General features: G+C 28.5%; 1 protein-coding gene across 1 annotated transcript in view; it reads left to right on the top strand.

The window, feature by feature from the left end:
- Positions 1-404: 404 nt before the first annotated feature.
- Positions 405-21,016, top strand: part of LOC107450430 (protein O-mannosyl-transferase Tmtc3) — a 66,556-nt gene continuing 45,944 nt past the window's right edge. Inside the window, exon 1 of the mRNA XM_016066220.4 lies at positions 405-583. Coding sequence (XP_015921706.1) covers positions 509-583 — 75 coding nt within the window. The 5' untranslated portion in view covers positions 405-508. The remainder of the gene's footprint in view (positions 584-21,016) is intronic.

The following is a 21,016-nucleotide window of genomic DNA, read 5'->3' as shown; positions in this document are numbered from 1 at the left end:
TTTTATTGATACCTATATTTCATACCGATTTATATTGATATTTTATTGATTGGAACAAACATTGCAACTTTTTATATCTATATTATAAGTTATTGTAATTAAAATAAAGATTATTTTGTTTCAACTTTTTATAAATGAAACAATAAGTCCAAAGTATAAACGAAATATCGGGCGTTCTGATTGTTTCCATCAGAAAGTCTACGAGAGACTAATTGAAAAGCTTCTAAAATCAGTTCTTAACACTCCAGCCTCTCCACTCCATCTCAAATCTCTAGATCTCTCCTCCAAGGATCAGTCCTCCACAAGTTCCTCTATCAGTCAAATGAACCACTTTCATTGGTCCTTTAAAAACCGGTAAAAAGTTACACTAGCGCCCTCTCTTGCAACAAGAATCCGCGCGGGGAAGGATGGTCCCTCACATCCATTCATTCCATGGTAGAAAACAGTTACCATCTTTTTTCCAACGAGATTTACAGTAATAAGCGCCAAAGATTAAAAAAAAAATAGTATGGGCAGGTTTTCACGTAAAAAGTATAATGGGATGGCTATGCCCTTTAAGAAAACTGACGATGAAAAACCAAAGGTACGTCGGAAATTATATCGTTTATTCTATAATATAAAGTGAAATGTTTTGTTCCATTAGGAAATTTTTAAGAATTTTCGTCCAGAATTAATTTTAAGTAATAAAACATCTACTCTATTGGAATTTTTGTGAAGTTTTATTTAATTAATTTAATGAAAATTTCGCCTGTTTCATGATCAAATGTTATTAATCAGTCAAAACTTTAATATTTCAATGAATAAAATAATATTTCTCTTCTTTTTTATAATTTTTTTTTTTTTTGCTTGTTTATTGAAGCCGAAAAATTATTTGAAAATATTCGCGCTTTTAGAAAAATTAACCAATAAACCATCATCTATAAGCCGTTCAATTTAATTAAGTTATAAACCATAATTATTTCATTTATAAATCATAATTTATTATGCTGACATTAATTTTATAATATTTTTGTTACTCCAGAAAAAATATAATAAAAAATTCGATGAAAATTTCTCCTGTTTCGTGATTAAATATTATTAAGCAGTCAAAACTTTACTGTTAGAAACTTTGAACAACAATATCGAACAAGTCTGCTGCAACCTTAGTACAGTGACAAGTAAAATTAGTTCCATTGATTAAAAACAGTTTTAAACTTACTTATTCTACCTTAACTTATTTTTTCTGCAGCTTCTTTTGTTTGTTTGGTAAAGACAACTCAATGTTTCAGTTAATAAAATACTATCTCTCGTCTTTTTTGTAACATATTAATTTTTTTGCTTATTAATTGAAACCGAAAAATTGTTTGAAAATATTCGCTCTTTTAGAAAAATTAACCAATAAACTATAATCAATAAACCGTTAAATTTAATTCAGTTATAAACCATAATTATTTCATTTATAAATCATAATTTATTATACTGACATTAATTTTACAATATTTTAATTACTCAAGAAAAAATATAATAAAAAAATTGATGAAAATTTCTTCTGTTTCGTGATTAAATGTTATTAAGCAGTCAACACTTCACTGTTAGAAATTTTGAACCACAATATCGAACAAGTCTGCTGCAACTTTCATGCGGTGACAAATAAAATTAATCCCATGGATTAAAAATAGTTTTAAACTTATTAATTCCATCTTAACTTATTTTTTTCGTCAGCTTCTTATGTTTGTTTGGAAAAGGTGACTCAATGTTTTCGTTAATAAAATACTATTTCTCCTCTTTTTTATAACTTTCTTTTTGCTTATTTATTGAAACCAAAAAAATTTTTGAAAATATTCGTGCTAGTCGAAAAACTAACCAATAAACCATCATCTATAAGCCGTTAAATTTAATTCAGTAATTCTTAAATTCAGTTTTTTGGTACTCGAGGGGGGGATGTAATAAAAATATGATAATTCATCTTTTTTTAAAAAAAAAATTTAAAAAATATAATAAATCTTTTTTTACAATTTATAAAGTTTAAAAAAAGATATTAAGATATCAAGAATAAAAAATATCGCTATTATAAAAATATATGTCCTAAAAAAAGTACACTTAGTTGAAAATTAACTAATCTTATAGTTGAAAACAAACTAATCTTATAGTTTTCCTGGCATAACTGGTAACTGCCTGTTTGCAATTTTTTATGTCCTAATTTTTAAATCTCCTTTTTTTTTGTATATATCGTAATTTATTACATAGATTGATAATGTACTATGAAACTGTCGTACGCTTGATTGTATTATTGTCATATAATCGCAATTTTAATTAATAAAACCATATTACGAAATAATCTATAATATGAAATAATACCGTAATATTACGAATTGTACGATGTAAATACCTTAATATAAAGTAGAGGAAAATCTACCATCTATTAGCTGTTTTAGGTATACGTATTAATATCAATTGATTTAAAGGCAGAATTAAGAAGAATCAGAAAAATAAAATACTGGTATTAAAATTTTGATTAAAAATTGTTCTAAAATTATTTAGAGAATAAGTTATGAAATGTAACATAATAACTGCGTTATTTATTTAATTATGTGGTAGCTTTATCATTGCATTATCTCTTTCTAAAATAGACTGACATCACCATTTTTTATCTATTTGAAATAAGTACAGTCCGCCGAAGGATCACCCAGAATAACTGTTGAACTAATGATTGGATCGTTATGTTCTAAGACTCAATCTTAATGGTTCGTGGGGTATAACCTCAAATATGCTAGTTAATTAGTACAGGCAATATTTTGTTTCAATTATGAAATCAGACACAAAAACGTACTTTCTCTGAATAAAAATGCCTTTTTTGTTAACGGATTCGGGTTTCTAACCCTTAAAATATAAGGGGTAGCAGCAGTCTGGGAAATATTGTCCCCATAGTTCGGTTAGGAGAGCGATCCATAGTTTTGACCCCTTAATATTAATTTCGCTTTTGCGTATTTTGCCATATCTCGAGAATTTTTAAAGTGAATTTAAAAAATTTTGAACACAATAATAAAATTCATTTGTTCAAAGACAATTTTATGCAAAAAATAAATTTTAATAAATATTTATTGTTTTATTTAGTAATAATCGTAAAAATTTTGAATTGTAAGGTATACAAATTTTTTACATCATTTTAAAGTATGTAATTTTACATGGCAAAATGCAAGCTTTGTGTGAAATTGGTCGAACAGTTTCTGAGAAATCGAGGTCAATCGATCTGAGAATTTGGGGTCAGAAATCCGAATCCATTGAAAAAAAAATTTTTTTCTTCGGAGAAAGTACGTTTCTGAGATATCGCGACTTAAAATATCGTTTGCATTAATTAATTAGCATAATTAAGGTCACGCCCTCGAAACTTTAAGATTGAGCCCTAAAACGTAAAAATCCGATAATTAAATCAAAAGTTTTACGTTCTTTTTTTTTCTTTTTTTTTAGCATTTTAGTGCATTACGAATTTCGGTCATCAAACGATATAATTGGTCTAAGGTTAAATTAATATTAGTGATAAGAAAAATTCTTTTTTTTTATATCTTCAAGAGTTTAAAATTGAGATTTATCATTTTTGCTTGAATGAACATGTTTCTTAGTTTGCAACTCAAATATTTAATAGTATTTCTTTTGCCAATGTATAGTTTTAAGCTACCTCTATTTTGCTTAATTCTATTAATTTGCATAATTTAAGATAGTACTGGCCACGTTCATAATTTCTTCCATTTTTTACAGATTTGATTAATAATTTTTTCCATGCTCGATCGAACTGTTGAACTTTTTATTCTAAACTATCTAAACTTGTATAAATTGATATTTCTAAAAATTCCAACTTATAAAAGCCTATAAGTTATATTGTGAACTACAATTGGGGAAACTTAAATTAAAATTTCGACCGGTCAATCATGTTTTTGAAACCTGTTTTTTTGATAAGTTTTTTTTCTTTCACATATAATGTCGTTATCGTCATTTTGTAATAAATCAATTTAAAAGCATACACATTTGTATCAAATGAAAATTTTCATTTTTTTTTTCAATTTATCTTTTCGAAAATCTATGCAACATGTTGGAGTAGAGGGTAGAAAGCCGAAGTCAACAATTTGTTCGATTTGCGTCTTCAAAGTCTAAGTGAACGGCTTAAATCGGATGCGATTTGTCACAAACACGTTTGTGAACTCACTTCTTAACCGAATCCAAAAGGTTATCTAGCCCCGAATTGTTGTTGTAGTTGTAGTTGTAGCTAATTTACGCCGCACTTGAGCTGCACAATGGGCTATTGGCGACGGTGTGGGAAACATCCCTGAGGATGATCCGAAGACATGCCATCACAATTTTGATCCTCTGCAGAGGGGATGGCACCCCCGCTTCAGTAGCCCGACGACCTGCACGCGAAAACGAGCACTTTACAGTAGAACAATTTAACGAGGACCAATATCGCACACCCTCCGTCCCTACGTAAACTAATCCAAGTGGTCACCCACCCGCACAATGACTGCAGCCAGTGATGCTTGACTTCGGTAATCTGCTGGGAATCGTGTCTGCGTGACTAGTCCCGAGTTATTTGGTACAAGGAGAGCTTTTCGTTATAGTTCTACACTGTGAAAAAAATATGGTTAAAACTACCAGAATATGGTAAAGTTTTCAGTGTTGGTAAAATTTACCGTGTTTCAGGCTCTATGGGAACACCAAAAAGCTCAGTAATTCTTACCGAAACGCTTTGGTAATAATTATTGTAAAATTAACAGGAAAATATGGTTTTATAATATGTAATAAAATTTGATGGCTGTCTTAAAATTTGGTAATTTTATCATGACACCTTACAGCACGCCATGAAAGCCATTTATTCGGTTAAATTTACTTTTCAGCTTTGTATTTTTTAGTACGTGTGTGGTAATTAGACCAATAATTTTGAAAACCAAAATTTCCGGAACATTACGATATGAGCCACGAAAACATTTTCGAATAAGTGGTTTAAATACGTTATATTTTGTTTTTATTGATCAGAATTATGGTTCTTTTACATCGAATTATCATTACATGCAGTATGGTAATAAATTCTAATGAATCTAATAAGTTAAAATCAATATCTCTAAAAATACTTATTTATAAGAAATTCACACATTAAATAATATGGGAGTTGGCATTCTTAGTAAAAATCTTACAGATAAAGTCTACCTTTCTCTCTCGCCAAGTATAGTGTGATGAAAAAAAGGACCACCTTGAATTACTTTTGATCTAATGATAGGATCTTCGAGTTCTGGGACTCAATCTTAATGGTTTGAGGGGGTGACCTCAAATATGCTAATTAATTAGTTGAGATGATATTTTATGTTATAAAATCAAACTCAAAAATGCACTTTTTCAACGCATTTTCACCAGATTCAAATTTCCGACCACCAAAATATAGGGGGTAGCCGTGATCTGGGAAATATGGTTCGCATAGCTTGGTCAGGAGAGTGATCCAAAGTTTGGATTTCCTATTGTTAATTTTACTTTTTGCGTATTTCGGCATACGTCGAGAAATTTTCAAGCGAATGGAAAATTGTTTGCATACAATTAGAAAATTCATTTATCCAAAGATAATTTCTCGGAAAAAATCTATTTTAGTTAATATTTACTATTTTTTATTATTTTATTTAATAATAGAGAAAACTTTTAAATTCTAATATATACAATTTTTACGTTATTTTAAAGTAAGTAATTTTAAATTGCAAAATGCAAATTTTGGGCAAAATCAGTTGAATAGTTCCTGTGAAATCAAATTTTAAATATACGACTTTTTCAAAATTCAATTTCTCAGAAACTATTCAACCGATTTCGCTCAAATTTCGCCATGTGAAATTACCTACTTTAAAATAATGTAAAAAATTGTATATCTGACAATTCAGAATTTTTCGACTGTTATTAAATAAAATACTAAAAATAATAGATAGTAACTAAAATTTATTTTTTCCATAAAATTATCTTCGGATAAACGAATTTTATAATTGTATACAAACAATTTTCAATTCGATTAAAAAGTTCTCGAGATATAGCGAACTACGCAAAAGGTAAAATTAGCATAAAGAGTTCGAATTTTAGATCGCTCTCCTGATCAAACTATGGGGACCATATTTCCCAGATTGCGGCTACCTCCTATATTTTGGGGTTCGGAAATCCGAGTCCGTTAAAAAAAAAGGTATGTTTATTCAGAGAAAGGGCATTTTTGTGTCTTATTTCGTAACTAAAATATCGCCTATACTAATTAATTAGCATAGTTGAAGTCACCCACTTGAACCATTAAGTCCTAGAACGTGAAGATCCGATTATTAGATCAAAAGTTATTCAGGGTGATCAGGTTTTTTTTTTGTGCATTGTACATTTTTCTTAGATAATATCATATTGAGTTGCAGCTTAAAATAAGATAAGTATCCTTGTGCTTCCATCCTTTTAAAGTTTAAATAAATTAGAGTTCAAATTCTGCTCCGAGTTAAGCTACCAATGTTGGATTAGAAAACGTGCCGAGCTTTTAGAATTAATATGATTTCTCATGTAAGGTAAAATGTAATTGTAAAGAACAAACTGCTTTTGAACTAACGTTGGAGTATAGAGTTTAAATTGGAAAAGTAATTGAAATTCTGGGTTGCATTCCAATTGGTTTAAATACATGGAGAGAACATATTCTTAAAAATACCCTCAAATTTTTCTTTTTGTCATATTGCTGTTATAACTTCTTCTTCAAACTACTTCTCGCATTTTATTCGAAATTTTTCAATTTTGTAAGAAAATTAGATAAATAGTTTATCAGAAAATTCTGTGTCAAAATTTTGAAATTCTTAAATCAAAATTTTAAAGTTAGAGTAGTTATGGAGATAAAAAAATTATATATGATTGTCAAGAACAGGGTGGTTATAATTAAATTTACCTTTTTAGACCTACGTCCAGAGTTTTCTGGTTAATATACATTGGTTAAATTTATTATACCTTATATGAACAACGGAGAAAGGAAATCTGCAATACAACTTTAGTTCCGATTATGACTACCAAGTGGAAAAAGGGAAGAAATAAAGAAAATTTAAAAACACCAATTGCAAACTCAAAACTTTATTTAATCATGGCTAAAGCCCTGTAAATTACGTGAAAACAAAGTTTTTATTATTATAAATATGTAGAAAACAGCATAATTTAAGATTATTCAGACTGTACAAAATGTTCGTTTATCTGAAAACTGAAAATTATGGCATCTATTTTGCACCGAAACGTTGTTTCACGTTTCAGTTACAACCGTCGTTAAACAGCAGACCCTATTTCGGGTTTGCGACTACTAATATTCAACTCCGCAGCATTGTAATTTTGAACCTCATCCAGAAGACAAGGGAACTCCTAGATAAAGTATTGGAAGAAATTTGCCTGCGTGGAGGACTTTTTGATGGAACTAAACAGCATTTGAGTCAAGTGGAGAAGATTTTCGTCGGTACGAGCCGGGCGTGGAATTCGTATAGACAAGCCATCGCTGGGATTCGAAACCGGTTCACCTCATTGGAAGGCGAATACTCCTATCCCCTGAGCCACCACGACTCCTTACGTTTAAGTGATTCATTACACCAAAACTATGGATAGTTCTTGGTGCAGTGAAAGACCTAGAATGTTCTTTTATACAACATGTTGTAAAGTAGTCACCACCATGTTTGCTATTTAGTAACATTAAAATTCATGATTACAGTACGACATAAGAATCAGAATCACATACGAATTATTGAAAGAATCAGTGAAGATTCTTTACTTTTCCACTACCATATAAATCAAAAATCATAAATTTTGGATACATTTGTGGAATACTTAAAATAAAATTAGTTTTTTAATCAAACATACACACTGCACAGACAGAATACTAATATGAATTCGAACGAAACCGAAAGGTGTGGAAGTTAAATATTATAAAATTATTTTTTAAAAAATTCACGGATTTAGGCAAATCTTACAAGAACTTAAATATCGTTATTATCTAATTAAAAGCATGCTTGCATTTTATATCAGTTTATATAAGTAGTTTGTCAAATCAATCAGACTAGAAGATTAAAATTACTTGGCAAATAATTGACAGCAATCAATATTCTTGATAAATTAGTAAAGAGGATTGAAACTTACTTGTTATTAAATAGGCTGTGATCAATTTGTCAACTCAATCCGATGAGAAGAAATCCCATTTTACTGGTATACTTTGTGCAAATAAATTGCCCTCCTGGCCGCCATATTGTCACTATCTTAAAATTGCATAATTATTTAATTTTAAACTTCCAATAATGGTCCAAGAATATTTTGTTGTGATCGGGGGGGACTGCTGGAAAGTAATGTCATTTTGGTGCATTTGATATTTATTATCATGATTTCATTTAACAACATATTTAATATTAATAAAACAAAAGTAGACCATTAAAACCATTTTAGAACTAGTGAAGTGCCTTAAAGCATAATTTACATATTGCGCAAATTCTTTAATCAATTTAATTGCAAAGTAAAATTTCTTTGTGACTACATGGGAAATCAGAATTAGAGTTGGTTGGTTGGTAGAGTTTTATATTCATAACAAACTTCTCGTATAATAATAAAAAATATATTATATAAATAAATAAAAAATATCAGTATAAATGAATATAATTAAAAATATTTTAAAAAATATATTATAAAAAATATTAAAGATTTGCACCTATAAACGACAAAATATTTTATTAAAAATTTATTTTATGAAGAGAACTGTTTTGAAAACTGTTATTTCATCGCATTTTCCGCTTTTTTTATGGAGTTAAATGATTTGCGCAGAGATTTTCTCATATAACGAAACAAAATTTCAAGTTTTAACAAAACTAAATGCCATTAACAAAACTAAATATCATTAACTAACGAATAACATAATGAGTTTTACAAGGAAAAAAAAGTCGCTAAATATCTTTTCCCTCTAAAAAAAACTCGCTGAAAGTAAATTTAATGTAAAATTCACAAAATCGACGTTTTCTGACAATTTAAACCCATGAAATTACTTTAAGCAAAATATCTGAGCTAAGCGATCAATGCAAGGACACATATTTTGCAACGTAATACAAATTGAAGCTCCACAGACTTGGTAAAAAAAAAGTTGTACTAACGATCAGTAAAATAGTAATTCCAGGCGTGTAATTTTAGGGAAATGGGTATGTAATAAGGAAATATCTTCTAGCTCCATTTCCCTCTGTACCTAATGACATTAAAGAAAAATCTCTGAGGTAAGGGGAAAAAATATTCCTGCCAGAAAAAGTTGCGAAAAAGTGATATAAAAAAAAGTAACAGAAATAGCTAATGTGTCATTAAGAAAATGGGTTTGGCGTATATGCATGTATTAGCAGGCATGGCAACGAAAATCCGAATTCAGGTGCAATGTGTTTTCTAATGATAAAAAAAATATCCTTCCTAAAGTAACTGCTTTTGAAATATGTGAATATAGAATAAAATTTATGACTAATATTCGATGTTGCATCAATTATTTATCGAACATCAACTGTCAATCTCCTTACCCAGGAGACGTAATTTGAGAGGAGATTGTAATTTGCAAGGACTATCGATATCTTTATATAAAAAAAAACTCGCTGATATCGAACAGATATCGAATAAACTCGCGTGGATATCGACTAACTCATTTATAAAAACGTACTTCCAATATAAATAATATTTCTACATTTTTAATATATTTTACATACAAATTTTTAACACATTCTTGAATTATTGGAAAAAAATATTTTATTATGATTTTAAATTTGTAAAAAAAAAAAAAAAAAAAAAAAAAAAAAAAAAAAAAACTTTTTTTTTTTATTTAAGCAACCGACTTTTTTCTTTATATCTAAAGTTTAAAAATCAGTGAAAAAGCATGAAACTAAACTCTACCAATAAATGTATTTATGTAGTAAATTGTTATGGTATTTATTTTTAATATTTGTATAATTCTCTTTTCTAATATATTATTCTTTGCTATTACTATCCTTTTTATTTTGATTATTATTTAAATTTAGAGGCTTGAAACTGAAAAATATGTTCCTTTATCGTATTATTGTGTGATTTTATAATATTACCTTATTTAAAACATTTTATGATGTAAATATTTAATTAATTTTTTACAATTATAAAACAATAAATCAACTATATTTGCTTTCATAATAAAGTTAATGGAAAATGGATTGTTCAGCCAATGTTTGCAATTAAAATAAATACTAAATGGAGATTTTAAAAATAGAGATTTTATACAAAATAGAAATTTTATAGTAACCAAAATTTAAATATGAATTTAAAAAAACAAGTCAACTCAGTGGATAAAGATAAAGTTGTAATAATAACTACTCAGTAGATAAAGAGCCATGGTCGCTCAGGGGATAGAGCGCTTTCCTCCTAATGAGATAACCCCGGTTAGAATCCCAGGGATGGCTGGTCGAAACAAATTTCGCAACCAGCTCAAACAGACCGCAGTGCTGACGTAAAATATTCTCAGTGGTAGACGGATCATGGATTAGATTCCACTTACCATCAGGCTAAACTAATCAGGGAGGTTTTCGTAGTTTTCTTCTTCATGTAGTGCAAATGAGGGTTATTTCCATCAAAAAGTTCGCCACGAAGACAACTTCTCCCAATACTTGATCCAGGAGGTTTCTTGTCTTTTGGATTTGGTTCAAAACTGCAAGGTTACGGACTTGAACATTAGTAGTCGTAAACTCAAAATTGGGCCGACTGTTCAACAACGCTTATAAAATAACTAATCATAAGGATAATATTTAAATTTTGTGACTAAAAAATAAAAAAAACCGTGATAATACAATAAGAAATTTTTGAATCGTTACATCGACTATTCTTGATTTTGATGTAATAAATTGATTATCGTCGACATACAAAAATTATTGCACAGAAAATGGGGATTGATATGCGAAGCGAACATTGGTGGAGCTTCCTAGTATTTATATGCAACTTTAAATATTTTAGAATATATCCTAATTTCATTTCATGCAAAAAGTTATTTCGTTGATATAATATTTTTAATAAAAAAAAAATTTAAAAATTCCTAAATTTGTAGCTGCGTAATTATCTCATATTTCCGGAGTTGTATTAAATGAGTCTATAAAGCAGTTGAAATATTTTAAACATATGAAGCATTAATTTTGAAAATAATAATATCTCCGAGAAAATAAAGATAGATTTGAAATTTTCAGATAATTTTCGCTCTTGTAATGTATAGCAAAGGATTATTGATAATATCCTATTTTATTAACATCGTAAATTATCTAACTAATAAAATGTCAAAAAGATTAAAACATCATTTTTTTTAAAAAAAGAAATTTAGTTTAGAAATCAAAAAGTCCAATTTAAACTTGGCAAATATTCAGTTCATTGAATAAATACGAAAATATAGCAAAATAATCTAATACTTTCAATGCCATGTCAAATGAGCAAAAAAGAGCATCAAAATCTAACTAAAGAAAAGGAAAAATGAAGTCATAAAAATCGAATAGCAACAATATTTATATCATAGGCTCAAAGCTTTGCATGTCAATTTACTCGAATCGCATTGTATTGAATGCTACATCAGTAGCTTCATATTTTTATCGATAATATGTATTTTGTATAGCAAAAGAAGCAAACAATTGGTAAATTTCCATCAGAACTACCCTTAAACACAGAGCTGGTTATATTTAGTGCGCTACCATATAACTCCCCACCACCATTTCCGAATAAAATATAAAAGCAGTCAGTCGAACAAAAAAAAATTCAGCCACTACTACTTTATTTTTATCCCATTTCTAAGCACTCGCTTTTTTCCCCATATCCTTATTATTATCTCTTTTTCCAATCGGTTTTCGATAATCGGTCAAAACAGAAAATGTCCTTTTTTTGTTACATTGGCATTGCTTCTTGCTTCAACTCTCTCAAATAAAGAGTGCATTAAAAAAAGAGAGAAGTTGAGGCTAAGCGTAAACGAACGTCCGTCATCACAATTCAGTTAATGATAGAGCAAGCCGGTAATGCGGAAATTTTCTTAGGAATGAAAACAAACTTTCCGAAGTGGCGTGTTTGCTTCACCGCATGTGAAGTAACAGGACTCGCCTCAAACTGAGAGAAAAATCTATAAAAGTTATTTAAAAACTATCATTTCATTGAAATGCTTAGAGAGTCTTCTTAAAGTATTTGTTTGAACTTTTTCTTTCGTTTTTTTTCACGATGACATACGTGTTTAAAACTTTTTTGAAAGAGAGTTTTATAAAAATTTCACTTTTCCAATAACGGCATATTGATTTTAAAAATGCCATAACAATTGTTGTTAAACTTAAAGAGCGTAAATCGCTGTGGTCTATATCAAATTTAAATAAACATGTACAGAACTGCAATAATCGCTACAAACTACAGTAAACTTTAAACACAACTACTACAATCATTGCATATTGAAATAATAAATAGTGCCGTTAACAATTGCCTTTAAACTTAAAGAGCGTGAATCGCTCTGGTATATATCAAATTTAAATAAACACATACACTATCACTACAATAATCGCTACAAACTACAGTAAACCTTAAACACAACTACTACAATCATTGCATATTGAAGTAATAAATAGTGCCCTTAACAATTGCCGTTAAACTTAAAGAGCGTGAATCGCTGTGGTCTATATCAAATTTAAATAAACACATACACAACTACAATAATCGCTACAAATCACAGTAAATCTTAAACATAACTACTACAATCATTGCAGATTAAAGTAATAAATAGTGCTCCAGCAGCTCAGACGATAAAGGTGTCATTCACTACGCTGGGGCAGAGCTAGGAGTCGTGAGTTCAATCCTGGCAGCCAACTAAATAACTCTCGTGTACCAGAAATGTGAGTTTTAAATCTGTCGTGGCTGAAAGTCGTCTCGTTAGTCGTGGTGGGGAAATTTGAGACAGAGGAGTATCAGCCCAGTTGTCGTCCTCGTCATTTGACCGGGGTCAAAACTAGATTCAAAATTCGATTTGTCTCAACAGATTGTGCTGCTAATTGGAAAAAGTATTAAACTACTGTTTTTTGCTGAAACCATTCTTTTTAATAATCTGCATGGTCAACTATTAAATTTGTTTACAAACTAAATCACATTGTTGTTGCAAATTCTTGTTACTTTTATAGCTTTTTCAGTCATCTTCGGATCTGTTTACAAACGTTATACGTTATATGAAAACTTTTAAGTTAAAGGTACACTTCCTCATTTCCTACAAAGAGTGCAACAGACCACATGTGTCTATCTCCCTATGTTTTTCTTTAATTAGTTTTTAAAACTGACTGTCAGCTTTTGTGACAATCGGTAAGTATTGATTATCTGACACCAATAAAACGATCTAATACAATCGTTTATCAACTTGTGTTCTTAAATAATTAAGGACAGTTTGACAAATTCGAGATGCAAAAACACGTGCAAACTTAAATACAGTGAGAAATGAGATAAATGAGACAAATCAACTTATATCTGGAGAAGTACAATTTGATTTCAACAATCACTGTACAACTGTACCGACAGTAAATTAACAAAGACAACCTGATGACATCAACTATATTCTCATAGATGTTAAAAAATTAATTTTAGTTTAGTTTCATTTCGCATTTAAATGAGACAAATCAACTTATTTCTGTAGAAGTACAATTTGATTTCAACAATCATTGTACAACTGCACCGACAGTAAATTAACAGAGACAACCTGATGAAATCAACTATATTCTCATAATTGTTAAAAAATTAATTTTAGTTTAGCTTCATTTCACATTTTTTCTAACGAGTTAATACTATGCCTGTTAAGAAATTATAAGGCTATCGACAAAAAAATTACCGTGTTATTATAAATAACTTCAAACTCACAATCTGAAATATCCCCAATTATCATGAGCTAGAGTCCCCTCGCTACCGGGCTAACCATGAGTGGTTTTCAACACATAAGTGAGTTAGTTTCCCTCAAATAATAAAATGGTATCCAGAAAAGCCCTGAAATGGTAAAATATTACAATTTGTCTCAATATTTTATTTAATGACCGTCTTTGAACAACTGACCCAATTTTGAGTTTACGACTACTAATGTAATTTTGAATCTAATCCAGAAGACAAGAGAACTCCTGGTTCGAGTATTGGGCGAAATTTGCCTTCGTGGACTTTTTGTTGGAACTAACCTGCCTTTGCGATACACGGAGGGCAAAATCAGGATAACCCCCCATGGTTATCCTGACGGTAAGGGGACTCTTCATCCACCATTGTTGACATTTTACGTCAGTTCTGTGGTCGGTGCGAGTCGGGTGGGGAATTCGTACCGACCAGCCACAGCAGAGATACGGACCCTGTTCTCCTCATTGAAAGGCGAATGCTCTATCCCCTAAGCAACAACGATTCTGTCTGAATATTTGATCTCTTTTTTGATCTTACAGTTTGAGTCCAAAGTTTGAGACTGCCTAGTTTAACAATTGTAGACAAAAATCCGATAAGGAAACGCTATTTTAAAAGTGGTATTAAAATGAAATATTAAGTCATGTTTGCTAATTGCTGGTTAAATATAATAAAATTTCGAATAATGCTATTAAATTTTAACTAAAAGATATATTATTTCCTGTAAAATTTGCTTTCTTGTCCCGAAAGAGTACTTACGAAATAATTAAAAATCAATAGCCTTCAAAACAGTTAATAATTATTTAAAATTATGCTTATATATAACTAGATTAATAAGAGTATTAATATATAGGTACATCATAAGTAAACAAAGTTTAATATCATCGCATAATTAATCAGCAATAGTTCAATTTTAATCATTCCCTGTGTACATATATAATTTAAATCTTTTAATCCACTAGAATTTTAAATACGCGTTTGTCTTGCAATCATTTCCTTTTCTTTTCTTTTTATTTTAAAATTTTACCTCGCAACGAAGAATCATGTTTGGAAAAGTTTCCTGAGTTTGAAATAAATGAAGCACTGTCGTATTTTACAGTTAATACTTTTATCCAACTACATCATCAAATATTTCAAAAATTTTTCTCAATTTTCGAGCGTCAAAATGTTATTCTAACACAAAAATTTATTAAGACAAAGCAACATTTAATTTTCATCGCATTTGATATCTGTCTCTTTCAATTATAGAAACAACTCGAAGTTTGTAGTTGAAGGATTAGTATTTTCTCGTAAATTTTTCCAATGTAAACAGAAATAAACTCAGGGAAAATTATACTACGAGTAGTAATAAAGTATTCTCCGAATAAATAAATAAGCATGATAGATATATTTATAAAATTTCCTATAGAAGAATTGACAAGTTTAAATTGTGGAATGGCAGAAACCTTTTTTTTTTCAATTTTGTCTTCTTTGCATGGTTATTGTTATTAAGTATTAGTTTGAGTTAACTATTTCCTCCTAAGCTCTTTCTATCATTTAATTTCATCCCAAGTTGTTTACACTGTTAGAAAACTTAAAGCATGTTAAACCATAATCTAGTCGAGTTTGCTGTCACCTTAATATGGCGCCGACATTGACATTGTCCATATCATCGTATTTCTAATATCTGACTGCAATATTTTTTTTTCTAACGGCAGGCACTGAATTTGAATCGTTGCCTATACTATGCCAGAATTGTTGCTCATTTCGCGTTACCCAGTGGGCACCTGTGAACCAAAGTCACGGAGGCGAGCAACATTGCCCACGCCACACTACCACAAACCCGTTTAAAGGGTGGGCCACATTCACACATCAATCACACACAACAGAGAACAGCACAAAGAGAGAGAGAAACATCCATGCCCAGAGCGGGATTCGAACCCGCAGCCTATGGCTTCGCAGTCAGGCATGCTAACCGCTCGGCCACCTGGCCGGCCTGACTGCAATATAGTTCACAAAGAACAGAAATTACTGTACTGAATTGTTATGACGTTATTGATTTTTAAAAAAAATTTTATATATAATTCTGGTAATGAAAACTAAAATATGCAGTATTTAAACCAATCACATGATAACGTAATACCGAAAAATCTGGTTTTGAAAATTATAGTTCTTAATACGGCGCCAGCATTGACATTGTCCATATCATCTTATTTCTAATATCTAACTGCAATATAGTCCACGGAGAACAGAAATTACTGTACTAAATTGTTATGACTAGGACTGGGCGATATTAGAAATTATATATCGTGATATATCGTCAGTTTTGCATCGCGATATAGCGATGTATCGCGATATAGTATTTTTGAATTTCATTTACTTTAAGGCACAGAAAGTCAGATTTCTATCAAGACTTCATAGGCATATTGATTTAAATCAATTTATAAATTTGAAAATATATATGTTTTGCTAAAGAAAGATATTAAATAAATTGACTAAGATGTACAAATCTTACTTAAAATATTTATTGAAAAAATGTGTGTAGATACAGAATGAAATATTTGCACTTCTTTATCGTTTATAAGGTATAAGCAGTCTTAATTTAAGTTAACCCCTAAAACACCCTTAATGAAAAAAAATATTGTTATTAAACAAAAGCTGATTTTAAAATTTCAAAATATATTTTAATTAAAATAAAAGTTAGGTTGACTAAAAGCCGAAGTTTAAAATTAAAAATGTTCGAATTTTAAACTAAAAAATAAACATAAGATTTGTAATAATTTCTTAAAATTTTCGTTCTCTGAAAGATTTCTCAGTTTAAAAATAAAAAGGGAATTTTATAAAGATATCTAGCTGAAATTATTGAAAGAAAATTTAAAAAATTAAAAAAAAAGCTTGTTAAGAAATTCATTATACACTTAAAACAAAGTGTTAAAAATATTTTTTTTTTTTTTAAAAAAAAGAAACTTTTTTTAACAAATCAATATTTGCTTGTACTATTATGCGTAAATAATTACAGAATTATTAAGTTCGATCGTAATGTTCAAATTCTTAATGAAGAAGTAAACACAAGTTTTGTTATATTTTCTAAAAATGATCACGCAAATAACAAAAGATTTCTTAGTTTAAAAATAAAAAAATAAATAAAAGTGAAATTTATCAATATATTTACCTAACAGCATAGGAACAAAATTTAAAAAATAAGTTCGTTAAAAAATTATTTGTATGCTTAAAACAAAGAGCTAAATAAATTTTAGAAAAAAAAATGCTTCTTAAACACTATTTTTATTATTATTTCATATAAATAATTAAATTAAATTAAATAATGACCGAATTATGAACGAAAAACAAAGTAAGGCAAAGTTTCTTAATTAAATTCTTAAAAATAAAAACAAAAGAATTGTGATATTCGGTAATATATTTAGCTTATTAACTAATAATATAAAACGAAAATTAAAGAAAAAATAATGATTTTACTCTCTAATAAAACGAAGTGGTAATTGATAAAAAAAAAAAAAAGAAATGAATAAAATTCGCAAACTTTTCAAATTCTTTTGAACAAATAAAGTTTATTGACTTATGTCCAAAAAATAAGTTTTGTTTTAACTTTATTTCTAAAAATAAAAACAACTCAAGATTTATAAATTTAAAATCAGTAATAGAAGCCCATTAAATTATTAGAAGTTTTATCTGAAAGGTTTTTAATAAATTAAAAGAAAGTAAAAAAATAACCTAACAAATTTATTTACTTTGTAATTTAATTCCTTATGGGTGCCTTAAATTAGATTTCCGATAATTTTCACATTTAAAAATATAAAAAAAGTTTTGTCAGAAAATAAATAAAAAACTTACCTAATTAATGAAGAAACTTTTCTTTATAAATTCTTTTCAATAATAGATTGCGTTCAGAACAAGGTTACGACGGCGATCACGAAGTTAATCCCATTGAAAATAATCTACAAGAAACGATTTCAAATCGCGAAGTTGCGAAAACGAACATGTGATATAACGATATAAGGTCTCAAAAGTGATTCTGATTCTACCGCTCATCAGTCAAGGCCGTCTCAACATAACGAAACAATATCGTCTTCCGCAGCGCGAGTTGGCATCGGAACGTAAGAGAAAGTCCTTGCGTGTATCGCTATATCGCTATATCGTTATATCGTCTTCTTCACTCGACGGCTTAAATCAGATTTCTGATGCATCGCTTGGAATGAAAGTCGCTGTATCGGTTTGCCGATATAGGCGTTAAATCGATATGTCGCGATATATCGATTTATAGCCCAGTCCTAGTTATGACGTTATTGATAAAAAAAAATTAAATATATAATTCTGGTAATGAAAACTAAAATATGCAGTATTTAAACCAATCACATGATAACGTAATACCGAAAAATCTGGTTTTGAAAATTATAGTTCTTAATACGGCGCCAGCATTGACATTGTCCATATCATCTTATTTCTAATATCTAACTGCAATATAGTCCACGGAGAACAGAAATTACTGTACTAAATTGTTATGACGTTATTGATAATAAAAAAAAATTAAATATATAATTCTGGTAATGAAAACTAAAATATGCAGTATTTAAACCAATCACATGATAACGTAATACCGAAAAATCTGGTTTTGAAAATTATAGTTCTTAATACGGCGTTGACATTGGTAAATTTTACCATATTCTGGAATTTTTTAGAATACTTCTGTTCTCAGTGTATGATTTAACGTGATCGGAAATGTGGTTCAATTTCAATAAAATTTTAAGTTTGCAGCAAAATTGCTCAATATTATAGTTTAAGGTAACGATATTATGATTCAATGAGGTACCGAAAACGTGTTGAGTCACACTAGAGCAGTGATTCTCAACCTTTTTTTTTGCTGCGGCACACTTTTAACGATTTCGAAATTTGACGGCACTTAATGGAAAGAATTAGTTTAAAAGTTGTTTACTTACCTATAACACACTGTGTTAAATAGTTTGTGATAATAATTTTGAATGTGAATATATGAATGTGAATATGTGAATATATGAAAATAATATGTACTACAAAAGCACGTTTATTAAGAGATTAATTATTTCTTTCGACTAATTTTTTATTAATTAGTAACAGTCATTTTTTTTCTAGTTATTGATTGTTAGCTTGTTTTCTATTGTTATCAACTGCTAGTTTTTACATTAATTATTATTTTTTGTGATTTCTTGTTAATTAGTTTTATTTCTAATTATTAATTGTTAGCTTATTTCTTGTTAGTTATCCTTTTCTAATTTGTTTTGTTAGAATTATAAATTGCATAGCTTACTTTAATGATTAGCTTTTATTTCCATTTGAAAGTTAATATTTAGCTTGCTACCTTTTGTTAATTAATAATTTTAAAGTCATTAAGTTTTCCACTTATTTCAACATGTTTTGTCAAAAACAATTTAAACTCATCCTTCTTATTTTAAGATTGTCAGAGACACGACAATCGCCGGCAAAGATGTTCACGCTGTTAAAGCGCGGAAAAATTACAAGAAGCATATATATAATATTATATATATGCATAATAATAATATATATATATATATATATGTATACACTTTTCTTTAATTTAAACTTTATTCGTAATAAAAAAAGCATTATAATTTTTATTGTATCATTTTTAATATTTGGTGGCATATTTTAAGAAATTGGTGGCACACAAAAGTGCAGCGGCACAGTGGTTGAGAATCACTGCACTAGAGTGTAAACTTTAGACCATAGTATGAATGAATAGCTGTTTACTTTACAAAAACCGGAAAATAGTTTCCGTGTGATAGGTAATTCATTGTTTTCTAACTACGTTTAATAAATGAAAAAAGTTGAATAAAAATAATTCGAAAAGCAAGTTTTAAACATCAAATAAATGAATAATTTTCATGCAATCGCAATTTTATTTTTCAATATGTAAACAAAAGTCAAAAGAAGAATACAAAAATTTGTATATCAAGTAGTATACATAGACTTATAATATAGTCTATGTCTTATTTATTAGTCCTATTACCTATATTATTAGTCTATGGTTCTGTACTTTAAATAAATAAATATCTTTTGCACATTTGTAATTTTGTTTTTCAAGTAATAAACAAAAGACAAAAAGTGAAAAAAAGCAAATATTTGTGAAACAAGCTTTAAACTTTAACTGTAAATAAGTGATAATTATACATTTGCAATTTAATTTTTCTAGTGGTAAAAAGTAAAAAAGCAAAAAATAAATTAGAAAAAGAAGTTTTAAAGTTCAACGAAAAATAAATCATTTTTATGTACTTGTAATTTTCTTTTACAAGTGGTAAACAATACTCAAAGTAGAGAAGCAAAAATTTATGTAACGAGTTGTATACTTCAAATAAATAAATAATTTTTAGCTATCGGTAAATTTGTAAGTGGTAAACAAGAGAAAAAAGTAAAGAAAAAAATTGAAAAAAACAAGCTTTAAACATTAACTATAAATAAATGATAATTATATATTTGTAATTTAATTTTCAAGAGGTAAAAAAGTCAAAAAGCAGAAAAACAAAAATTAGAAAACAAGTTTCAAAGTTCAACTAAAAATAAATCATTTTTATGTACTTGTAATTTTCTTTTGTAAGTGGTAAACAATAGTCACAAAAGTAGAAAAACGAAAATTGATATACGGAGTATACTTTAAATAAATAAATAAATAATTTGTATTTATTTGTAATTTCGTTTTTAAAGTAGTAAACAAAAGACGAAAAGTCAAAAAATAAAAAAAAATTAGAAAAAGGAAGCTTTAAACATTAACTATAAATAAACGTTAATTATATATTTGTAATTTTAATTTTCAAGGGATAAAAAGTCAAAAAGCAAAAAAACAAAAATTAGAAAACAAGTTTCAAAATTTAACTAAAAATAAATCATTTTTATGTACTTATAATTTTCTTTTGTAAGTGGTAAACAATAGTCACAAAAGTAGAAAAACAAAAATTGATATGCGGAGTATACTTTAAATAAATAAATAAATAATTTGTATTTATTTGTAATTTCGCTTTTAAAGTAGTAAACAAAAGACGAAAAGTCAAAAAATAAAAAAAAATTAGAAAAAGGAAGCTTTAAACATTAACTATAAATAAACGTTAATTATATATTTGTAATTTTAATTTTCAAGGGA

This window comes from Parasteatoda tepidariorum, chromosome 10, assembly GCF_982258835.1.
Source record: "Parasteatoda tepidariorum strain Cologne lab strain chromosome 10, Ptep-v5.0, whole genome shotgun sequence".
Lineage (NCBI taxonomy): Eukaryota > Metazoa > Arthropoda > Arachnida > Araneae > Theridiidae > Parasteatoda > Parasteatoda tepidariorum.
This window is presented reverse-complemented; position numbering and strand designations above follow the sequence as displayed.